Genomic DNA, 11,660 nt, shown 5'->3' on the forward strand with positions numbered 1-11,660 from the left:
AACAAAATTTACAAATTATCTCCTTAAACAAAACAATCTAAAACGTCTTTCTCTTTCCATATCTCACCATTCTCCTTCTCTAATTTATATTATTAAAAATATTTAAATTAAATATATATAACAGGATTATTTTACTGAGAAAATTAAAATTGACCATTTTGCTTAATAAATTCATCTTTTATTTAAAAAAAAAAAAAATTATGATCAAATTCCTGTGCATTTAGAGCTACCACGTGTCCTTTAAAAAAAAAAAAAAAAAAAAAAAAAAACTACGACGTGTAACTCCCGCCTTTCACAAAAGAATAGCCAACGACCGAGAGAGGCAATGGCAGAAATGGCGGTTTCTCACTCTATTGCTTTCTCCCCGAAAATTTCTCAACTCAGCGTTATCACCAGTAATGCTTCGACACGTCTACTTCTCACTCCATCACCTAACCGAGTTAACCTCTTCTCCAAGCATCAAAGTCGAATTGTCTGCTCTGCAATCTCTGGATCTCCTGGTAAGTATTACAATTATACACTTAATGCCTAATTACTGAAGTTAATTATATATTTAAACGTTTTTCTGATTTGAGTAGGAACTAAATCTTCGGGTTTGGTGAACGACGCGTTTTTATTGGATACGGTGAAGGTGTTTGATTTGGATGGAAATGGAATTCCAATTTCCGATTTATGGAAAGATAGGAAAGCTGTTGTTGCATTTGCCCGTCATTTTGGGTATTAATAATTTATTATATTACTAAATCTATAATTAGTTACAGATTTCAAGAAAGTCTATCTTACCTTTTCTGTGGGCTTTCAGATGTGTTCTTTGTAGGAAACGTGCTGATTATCTTGCTGCCAAGAAGGTAATTGCATAATTATATCCTAGTACTGAAATTTTTATGTCGTTTATTACCTCCTGTTTGGGAGGTTAAAGGAGCAAATTTACTTAATTAGGGATGGTTGAGCTCCCATTCTTAACTATTTGCAGTTATTAAATGTATCTATGGCTGTTATATCATTGCTTTTGATATGTTAATAGGACATAATGGATGCATCTGGAGTGGCACTTGTTTTAATTGGACCAGGCAGCGTTGATCAGGTTGGAATACGTTGATAAGATAATATTGAGTAATGTTTATGCATAATTGTTTTAGCATCTGCAAGTATCTATAGATGATTGTGTGTTCATGCTTGTCTTCGATTTTTTTATGCATTTCCGATGCTATCTCTACAGTAAGAATGATGGACTTTAGTTGCAGTTAATTAAATGTTTTCCAACTTGAAAAAACAAATGGACATTGCTATAGAGTACTTAAGCGTGCACAGATGCACTTTAACTGCACTTTCTTAACGTTAAATTATGTATGTCATGCTTTCTTCCATATGAATGTGAAATTTGATGCATATTGTAAATTGGTTGGATATTTTCGATTACGATTATTAGTTACTTGATGCAGGCAAAAACATTCTCTGAGCAAACTAAATTCAAAGGAGGTATCTTTCTTATAGAAGTTGAATTGAGTAATTGCATTTTATTCTAGTTTACATTTATCACAAGTAGGTGCAATTCAAAATCTGGGTGAATTGCTGAAGGAATTCTTCCAGAGCAAATAATAGGGTTGCCTTTCTTCTTATTGCAATTTTATTGACAAAACATTGTTTTTTTTTCTCCCGTTTCAGAAGTGTATGCAGATCCTACCCACTCATCATACGAGGCACTAAAATTTGTTTCCGGGGTTTCAACCACATTTACTCCTAAAGTATGTAAGAAATATTACATTCAGTTATGTAGGGATTCCTTTTAGTCTTTTGGATGCTGGCGGCTTATAGATGAGATGCTAGCAAAATTTTATGCCTTCGAGTTTGTATACCATTCCGTTGTAAATAAATGATCTTATCAGTCAACTGTGTAACATGTAGGCTGGTCTCAAGATAATACAGTTGTACATGGAAGGTTATCGACAAGACTGGAAACTTTCATTTGAAAAGGATACTGTCTCCAGAGGTGGCTGGTAGGTGAACAGTGAATCATGTATTGCAGCAATCCTTATTGAGATTTAGAAGTAGTCAAATTAATTTTTTTTTTTTTTGGTTGTTTTGCTTTATTTACCTTGTACACTTGTCAGACCCAATTGAATCATTGTTATCATATTTGATATTTCATGGTATGGTCTAAATAACAGGTTTACAGTAATTTCTAGAAGTGGTAAAAGTTGTTTAATACATATGAATTGCATTGATTCACAGGCAGCAAGGTGGAATTATAGTTGCAGGTCCTGGCAAAACAAATATCTCATATATCCACAAGGTTAGTTCCTATCATTTGCTGTTTAATCCTCTCTCGTTCTGATTTAGTAAATTTGAGAGCAAGCATGTTGATCCATCAAAGCTCAAAGTCTCTTGATTCATGGACATATATAAAGGTAGGAAAGTGGACAGTTTGAAGTTGATGTGTAATAGTCACATTATCAGAATAACATAGAAAACATTCATTGGTGATGATTAACATTTGGAAAGGGTATAGGCAGTAGACTTGCATGTCAGAGATTTTTATATTTGGAATCCATAGTAATTTCCCTCACGGAACCTGAATTGAATTGCTTCTTTTAATTTCTTCAATAGGGTTAAAAATAGAGCAGATTTTTACACTTTTTTATGAACCGAATCGTTATTTCTAATTTGCATGTCAGTTGTTCTATTATAATTTGCACTCCTTATGAAGTGCCTTAAACTTCGCTGATTCATGGTTTGTTAGTATGGTTTCATTATAGTGTAAGTTTCTTTCATTTGTTCAGGATAAAGAAGCTGGAGATGATCCAGATATTGAAGAAATATTGAAAGCTTGTTGCTCATGAAGAAAATGCCATATTCTTTAGCTACAACGCTAGTGTCTCATTCAAAGGTCCCATTATACCTAGTTGCTTCATTGCTGGACAAGTTCAAAGATTGGAGCCTTCACTGCAAATGAACATGGTCCAAAACATTTCACTAATTGCAATCTGAGGTTTCTTTTTACCAATGTAAAATGTATTTTAGACCCAAAATTTCTACTGTATAGAAGAATACTTCAGGGTTTTGTGTATCATATAGCTTATAAACGAATGTGTTAAAGGTCAAGGTTATGTGTCTTGCATTATCCATAGCTTTGTAAATGTGTACGTTAAAGGTACTTCTTTTTGCTGGTATATCTGAAATATCTAAAATGACAATGTCAGAATTTGAAGGGAATTGGCATTCTCATTTTCTGAATGTATTATGCAAACGGTTCAGGAAATGTGTGAGATTCAGATTAGACAAGGATGACCCATCGGGCCTCGCGCAATGCAGTCCGAGTACAATACGTCGTCGTTTTAATTGATTGAAAACGGCTACTTCTTTCCATCACCAGACCTAACATGGACTGGAAAATGTTCAGTTTCCCGCCTCTCTACCTCTAAATCCCGCAAATGGCCGACACCACCAAAACCAAGAAACGCCGCCGCGCAGATCCGGAATCCTCCAACGGCCAACCGGAACTCCCTTTTAAAAACCGCCTAAAGCCAGACTCTGTAATCCTTGAATCTCTACAATCCCTCTTAGAGTCTACTGTCTCCGCCTCAACCTCGTCAAAGCCCTTGACCCTCGCCGACCTCTCCCTCTCGACCACCTGCCGCGAGGTCTCTGATTTACCTCTCTCCTCCGTCCAATCCGTCATCGAATCCTTAGTCCTTTCTCTCACCCACTCCATCCTCTCCGGCCAGGGCTTTTCCTTTAACGTCCCTTCACGCGCCGCCACTAATCAACTCTATGTCCCTGAGCTCGACCGCATCGTCTTAAAAGACAAAAATACCCTCCGCCCATTCGCTAACATCTCCTCTGTACGCAAATCCACTATCACAACCAAAATCCTGTCTCTAGTCCACCAACTCTGCCTTAAAAACATCCATGTCACAAAGCGAGACCTTTTCTACACCGATGTCAAGCTCTTTCAAGACCAGACCCAATCCGATTCCGTTTTAGACGACGTGTCGTGTATGCTTGGGTGTACTAGGTCATCTCTCAATGTAATTGCTGCAGAGAAAGGAGTGGTAGTCGGGAGATTGATTTTCAGTGATAATGGAGATATGATTGATTGTACCAAAATGGGAATGGGAGGGAAAGCAATTCCACCCAATATTGACAGAGTTGGGGATATGCAAAGTGATGCATTGTTTATACTTCTAGTTGAGAAGGATGCAGCTTATATTAGGCTAGCAGAAGATAGGTTTTATAATAGGTTTCCATGTATTATTGTCACAGCTAAAGGACAGCCTGATGTAGCAACAAGATTGTTCTTGAGGAAAATGAAAATGGAGCTGAAATTGCCTGTCTTGGCATTGGTGGATAGTGATCCTTATGGGTTGAAGATTTTGTCTGTGTATGGTTGTGGGTCAAAGAACATGTCATATGACAGCGCTAATTTGACTACTCCAGATATTAAATGGCTAGGAATTAGGCCTAGTGATCTTGACAAGTATAAGATACCGGATCAGTGTCGGTTGCCGATGACAGAGCAGGATATTAAGACTGGGAAGGATTTATTGGAGGAGGATTTTGTGAAGAAGAATCCGGGATGGGTTGAAGAGTTGAGTTTGATGGTGAAGACGAAGCAGAAGGCTGAGATTCAGGCTTTGAGCTCATTTGGGTTTCAGTATTTGTCTGAGGTTTATTTGCCATTGAAGCTGCAGCAGCAGGATTGGCTTTGATGGAATTGAAAGCTTTGAGCGAATGTTGAGTTTGAAATGGTTGCAGAATGTATTTCTTGTTTTCAAATGTTAGTTATCCTTAGATTTTCATGTACTCGTATGAATCATGATAATTGTAACAATGTTTAAGTTTCACTATAGAACATTCTCTTTGTAATGTCATTGGATTTAATTTGAAAGTACTCGGTGGTCAGTTTGTGAATCTCTACCTTTGACTTTTGAAAGTACCAACACATCCAATTCCTAAACATTTTACCATTATGGCAACTATGGTATATTGGAGGAAATGAACGGTTATACCTTATGGGAAGCAGAAATAATAATGATGATAGGGTGGAGGGAATGAAACATATCATAGATGGGAAATAGCTCTTTTATTACAATATATTCTGTAAGTTACATTTTATCTTGTATCATAGGCATAGCATTGTGGCCTGCTGCTTGAATGAATCACAGACTGGTAAAAAAAAAAGAGTACATGTACAAATAATATACAAATATTGCATTTGTACAGAAACAATAATCACCTTCTAATAGCACCTGCTCGTCTATGCAGCCAATCATGCAATGAATTCCTTGTGACCTTCAACCTCTGTACGGCTATAGGTCGCCGAGGGGAAGACACCATCTTCCTATCTCTTTCAAAACTTTTTAGCCATTTTGAATCTGAATCAAGAGGGTTTTCCAAATCCATCTCTAGGTTAACCATAAATCTAGGAACTGCAATCAGTACCTCAAGCCCTAATTCATTCTGCAGAAGTTCAAAGATTGCATCTTTCACCTCTGACTTCCCTGTGGCAGGAAGCATACTTACTTTATCGACTCCTAAGGTTATCCACATGTCATCTTTTACTGAATGTCCTGAGATCAGAAACAAGCGATGGCTCAACATGCTTGAAATTATAGGCAACTAACTTATCTCTATTCAAACAACTTGTGTACAACTCATGTTGTATTTTTCTGCAAAGTTTGAATGTGTATATGCATACATTGATCCATAAAGGACACTCATGATCAGTTCTTTCTTAGTATAAGATTGTTACCATACCTGAAGTGAAATTCTCTTTGATCATTCGGAGAACTGCAAGAACCACAATCCGAGCTTCAAGCTGTCAAGATGTGTTAAAGAGGTATTAGCAGTATAAAGTGAACTATGACCAGAACTAGCATATGAAGTCTTAAAGACCAATGATGATTAAGATCAGTGCTAGGATTCATTACCAAATAATCCGAAAAAAATATTCAGCATATCATTTACTGATTAAATTTACCTTTGTCAGGCCCTGCAGGTCAACTGATATGCTTTCAGCAGCATTGTTCTGCAAGTGTGCTGCAACTTTCTCAAGAAGAAGACTGTGGGGTCTCCCAAAGTTGGTTCTTTTGTGAGATTGAACCTGGTCCTGGGTCTGATCATTATCTCGTATTACTCCTTCACACCATTCCTCTATTAGTAGCTTAAGATAGTAATCGTTGGATCTGTACCTGCAATCCCAGTACAAAATTACAAGAAAAGTAAACCTAATTGATTTTATACCAAATTATCCACAATATACAGCCAGGAATGCTACTCTCACTGAATCCTTGTACATTTTAGAACAATACATGATGAATGTATACATACATAACTGGACACATAAGTTGCAAAAGTCTATTATTAAAGTTTGATAATCGTCATTATAGCTTGGTATAATTTTCAACACATGAATCTGTTAAAAACATGTTAAAGAGCTCCTTGTATGGTTTTCCAAAGCCCTTCCATCTAAGCCATAGATCAGCTCAACAAATGTCCACATAGTGAAGTATCATAATGCACAAATTTTTGCGTCAAATTAGCATGCAAGGACTAATTTCGATATTATTGTATTTAGAATACTTGCTTGACAAGACATGAGGATAAGTGTCAAAGATGACAAGTGCTTTCACAGCTTGCAACTCAGGATGCAGATTTCGGAACAGGCAAAATTTGTTGAAGGATTATGGCATCATTTTAATTATGTGTGTGCATGAGAGACAGACGGTGAGAGAACAACAGCATTTGTAAAAATGGGTTCATACTCGAAGTGGACATCTTTTGGAGATACAAATATGATTAAAAGCAAGGGCATTGAAGAATATTCATATAGTTAGGAATTATAACAATACCCTGCTCTCCTCATATCCTGATATATAGCCAAGCATTGTTGTACTTCCTTTAAGGAACCATATCTGGTTCGAGCTCTTAGCAATGTGTCGTATGTGACCTGAAAAAGGTTAAAAGGACATCAAAGACGTATTCAAGCCATAGGCAAGCTGTAGTGACTTAAAACATGAACAAGGCAGCATGAGAAATGAAATTCACATAATTTATTTCATGTTGCTGTAGAAATGGAAAGTATAATGATATCTGCTAGATTAAGAGATCTTTTATCTTCAGCCATCTTGATAACTAAGAAAAGAACTTGTTAAGCATTTCAATAGAAATCCTTTAATCAATTCATTAATTTTCCAACATCTTAAAGCAGCAAATTTATGTGAAGTAAAAACAGAGATTTTCTAAGCAGAAAAATCATCATAAGTCAGGAAATAAGCAAAGAAGCTCATAGAACTTACCAAATTTGGTTTTATTTGGTGTCTTTTCATTTCCGCAAATAATGAGTATGCCAGCTTCAAATCTTTACTTTCCACAGAAACCTATGAACCAAAAAATCATGATGAATCTCTTATAGGGAAAATCAAACTCAGCAAAAAGTGTAAATAAGTCTATGATCCAACGTATAAAGAAAGCTTCAAACCTTAATAGCTGTTGTATATGCAACGACATCAGGTTCTATTCCAGCCATGCGCATGTCCTTCAAAATCTGCACTGAGGAAAAAAATCCCATCAGAAAACATGTGTTCTTATGAAATTCCATCCACAGCAATATGGCTTAAAAATTATAAGAAAAAGAAAAGGATGTAACAACAGACAGGAAAAGAGAAGAATAGTTTGAGAAGAAAACTGGTAGTTGCATTCATAATGCAAATAAAGAAAGAAAAGAAACTTCAGTGAGCTTCAGCTGCAGTTTACATGATTCTAAAGAAAGGAAGCAAGTAGCTTAAATGAGAGGTCTTGTGAATATGTACAAGCATTATTCTTTAAGGCCCATAACTTTTAGTTACTTCCAAAAATAAAATTTTAAGCGCCAAGCCTTAATCAGTAACACAAGAGAAACTTATTGAACTGATGAGTGTTCGATAGGATACAATTAAAGGCACGCGTTACCACCTGATATGATGCTAGCTTATAGCAGCATATGATATCCATATTCCACAAATCAGTTACATCAAATAGAATTCAAATTTCTTAACTAGTGTGTCCTTGTGTTCATGTGTGTATGTGTTTTACTTTTCCTCTCGTTTCTGACAAGTGAGATATGATTATTGGATCTGGATCCTAATTCAACCAGCAGCAATGGTACCATAGATATTATACACAAGATACAGATAAAACTAGGCACAGCTAAAACAAAGATCAACTGTATTCACACCTGTATGGCACCCTCCACATTGCCTGAACTTCCACATATATCAATCAATATTGACCAGCTTATATGATTGGGAGAAAGGCCCATTCTCTTCATCTCATCCATCAAGGTCTTTGCACGGCGGTAATCACTGCCACATGCTTTCATTAATATATTATATGTTGTTGATGAGGGCGTGAAGGGAAGTTTCTTAATAAAGGTTAAATAATGTGAATTAGATGCTAGTTTTTGCACAGTAGTTATATTATCTTTGTCTGCATGCCCTGTATTTGTACTATTGCTAGTGCCATTTCGATCTCCAACGGTACTATCCTGGACTTCACTTCCTTTCCAGGTCTGGAAAAGCCGAAAAGCTCTATCATACTGGCAAGCCTCTACACAAGCATGTAAAAGGATGTTGCAACACTGTGAATTTGGTTCACAGCCAACTAAAAGCATCTCTTCAAATAATTTAATTGCCTGCTCTACAAGACCCACATTGGCACAGGCACTGATCAGTGATGACCATGTAAATGTATTAGGAGTAACATCGGATGATAGCATATCTTCTTTAATTTTTAATGCCATTTGCCATAATTTTGTGTCAGCAAAGATCTGAATCAACAAAGTTTGCAAAAGTCACTGACGAGCATAAAAATCACAACCAACTAAGAAGCACATAAGGATAATGAGATTATCTATGAAGAGATGTTGAGATTGCCAATCATATGCTGCAGAGAGATTTACCTTAATGATGGTGCAGTATGTGAAGACATCCAACTTCAAAAGTCCTGCTGATTCCAACTGCTTCACTTCTCGATAAATGTCTTGGGCCAAGTCCACTCTTCTGGAAAAAGAGCATGCCTTCAAAAGGATGTTGTAAGATGTCATATCTGCTGTTACGCCGAGATCCTGGATTTGTGGGATAAATAGGTCTATCATATTGTATGGATAATGTGAATGCATAAATATTCTACCTTTAAATTATGGCAAGGAAAAACGTAATATCAATTAATTTTTACACTGCACTAAAGAAAAATATATACATGTTTGCTTGATGTTTTTACAGTATTATTATGATATAAAACATGAAAAAAGAATTTTATAAAAAATTGAAGGATATCCTTTCCTTTCAGTATTTTGATTTTTTTTTAATGGAATTTTGATTATTTTTTATGTCTAAACAAATAAATAGTAAAGGAAAAGTCAAAAGCTCATGAAGATGATAAAGCAAATGCATAGAGAAACATATTTGTATATGGATACTCCACTACATAATAGAGCTAAACTTTAAAGGACATGAAAGGTGCATAAATTTGTGTTTTATGCGCATTTGCAGCAATGCATGTGTGGAAGGAGAGAAAGCGTAAGAGAGTTACTTGCATGCTCTTGTATACATGCCATGTGTAACCCAAATCACGGGCGTTCACATTCATGAGACTGTTGAAAACATAGATATTTGGGATGACCTTCTGCTTGCAAATGTCCTGGAGTAAAATTCAAGGTCAAAGAAAGTTCTCAGCAACTTTTTTAAGTGATATGACATTAAAGTTTGATTTGATAGGTAAAAGAAGTTTTAAAGTAAAATGATGACAAGATTTCTAGAGCAGAAATATGTAATTAAATAACTATAAAGTTAAATACTGAATCCAGTTCCCGTTATGTCCAAGATGATCAAAGGTCAAAGGCAATAAACCTACAGAAAAGGTCAGTATGCTTGCTGACCAATCTATTCTGACAGCCATAGCCAGATTTTGTAATAAATATAGGCAGAAGGAACATGCACTTCGCAAAGTTGGTTGTAGTCTTCTATAAAGTAGAGCATCCTTCATGAGCTCCTTACTTACGTTTTTTTTTTAATATATGGTGCATCCATTGAAGATGGTTAACACATTTAAACCAAATGAAGTGCAAGAAAGGTGAAGACAGTCAAGGAATCAAGGCAAGTACCTCATAAATATACCTGGATTTCATATAGTCGCCACAGAGACCACAAACATCAATTGTTGCACGACAAACATACATATTAGGAACACTTGAGTGCTCCTTAGATGCTTCGTATGCTGCCAAAGCAGAATCCAAGTCCCCTCTTTTCCCAAATTTATTTATGATGGTACAATATAATATACCTTCATGTGGAAAGAGACTTGCATACCTGCAATACAACAATAAGAAAAATATCAAATGTGACAATCAAACTTGAAATAACCAGTGAAAAATGTCTAAACAACCAACTCATTGAAAAAGAATGATAGTACCTCACTGCCATCTGTGGATTACGTTTATGAATACAGATTTTAATAACTTGAGATGGCTCCACTAGTTCTCTGATGCAGAATCCAAAGCCTGCAAAGGGAACATCCAATGCAAGAATCTCAATCATACAAGAACAACTGTGTACTGAATCTTCAAGCATGCAACATTCAATCAAAAATCTCTTACGATCACTTCCATATGCATACACAAAAATGGGTTATCATACAAATCGTACTAAACTCTTTGGGTCCCCTCTCGTTTAGGCAAGAAATAAACCTGCCCAAGAGGACATATTGAGCTCCCATTTGTTCTTACAATAACACTTAAAAAAAATATCTTGAAGAAGATTTCGGTAGCAGAAACTAGAAAGATAACTCTTTTACTACACATATCGTATACAATTTCTAGAGTATGAATAGTCCAATATGCTTATGTGAATTGCTTCAATAATAATTCAATTGGTTAGAGACTAAAAAAGCTCATCATTAACGAAAAAGTCTTACCAGCAAGAATCTCCATTAAACCAACGATTTCTTCCAGGTTACCACTATTCACAATCCGTACACACTCTGTTCTAAGCAATTCCATAGCCACCCCATCAAAAAGCTTCGACGGAGGAATTCCCGACTTCTCAACTCTCCTCAAAACCTCATCAACACTCTCTACATTTCCCTCTCCAAGATTCTTTGAAATTCCCTTGGCCAAAGAAACCACATTAAGTCCAGCAACAAACTGTGAAGCCTCAACACCTGAAGCAATAACGGACTCTGCAATTATAGAGAAGTCATGAAGGCGGCCATCCTCGGCAAGCTTAGAAGCTAGGTCGAGGTAGTAGTTGAGGAGAGACTTGTGGCGGGAGAGGTCCTCTCGAGCGCTGGAGAGAGGAGGAGAGCGGGAATGGACGGTAGATATTGATTTGGAAGGGGCAGGGAAAAGATTGTGAGGTGAGGATTTGGCTCTAGGTTTTGGAGAATGGTGGTGAGGAGTAGAAGAGGAAGATGGATTTGGAGGAGTAACAATGGAGGATGAGCTCAGAATGACAAGCTCTCTCATTCTTGATTTTTTCCAACCGTTATTGTTCTTTTTGGGGTGGGTTTAGGCAATGGGGTTTTATGCTATTTGGCAAAGTTTTTTGGATTGAATTTGAAAGGTTGGTATTTTTGGTCGAGGAAGCTCCCAAATTGAATGAAAACGACGGCGTTTGTTGGTGGGA

At 36.5% G+C, this 11,660-nt stretch overlaps 3 protein-coding genes across 3 annotated transcripts; 2 read left to right on the top strand and 1 right to left on the bottom strand.

The window, feature by feature from the left end:
- The first annotated feature begins 292 nt into the window (after positions 1-292).
- LOC105642154 (thioredoxin-like protein AAED1, chloroplastic) lies at positions 293-3,123 on the top strand. The gene is made up of 9 exons (XM_012226867.4): positions 293-500; positions 579-717; positions 803-848; positions 1,025-1,084; positions 1,443-1,479; positions 1,666-1,745; positions 1,906-1,997; positions 2,233-2,293; positions 2,781-3,123. Exons 1-9 carry the CDS (start codon positions 326-328, stop codon positions 2,838-2,840), a joined length of 750 nt encoding a protein of 249 aa, XP_012082257.1. The 5' UTR covers positions 293-325; the 3' UTR covers positions 2,841-3,123.
- Positions 3,124-3,269: 146 nt separating this feature from the next.
- Positions 3,270-4,911, top strand: RHL2 (Spo11/DNA topoisomerase VI, subunit A protein). Its single transcript, XM_012226868.4, has one exon. The coding sequence runs from the start codon at positions 3,432-3,434 to the stop codon at positions 4,707-4,709; it is 1,278 nt and encodes a 425-aa protein (XP_012082258.1). The 5' UTR covers positions 3,270-3,431; the 3' UTR covers positions 4,710-4,911.
- A 155-nt stretch (positions 4,912-5,066) lies between these two features.
- On the bottom strand, positions 5,067-11,556 carry LOC105642156 (Tetratricopeptide repeat (TPR)-like superfamily protein). Its single transcript, XM_012226869.4, has 12 exons — positions 10,951-11,556; positions 10,450-10,537; positions 10,142-10,346; positions 9,571-9,678; positions 8,939-9,103; positions 8,216-8,806; positions 7,481-7,546; positions 7,299-7,379; positions 6,852-6,949; positions 5,981-6,191; positions 5,758-5,818; positions 5,067-5,570 (listed from the first exon to the last, which is right to left on the bottom strand). Exons 1-12 carry the CDS (start codon positions 11,498-11,500, stop codon positions 5,233-5,235), a joined length of 2,562 nt encoding a protein of 853 aa, XP_012082259.1. The 5' UTR covers positions 11,501-11,556; the 3' UTR covers positions 5,067-5,232.
- Between the last annotated feature and the right edge of the window lie 104 nt (positions 11,557-11,660).

This window comes from Jatropha curcas, chromosome 2 (assembly GCF_041381405.1).
Source record: "Jatropha curcas cultivar XTBG-Jc1 chromosome 2, XTBG_Jcur_1.0, whole genome shotgun sequence".
NCBI lineage: Eukaryota > Viridiplantae > Streptophyta > Magnoliopsida > Malpighiales > Euphorbiaceae > Jatropha > Jatropha curcas.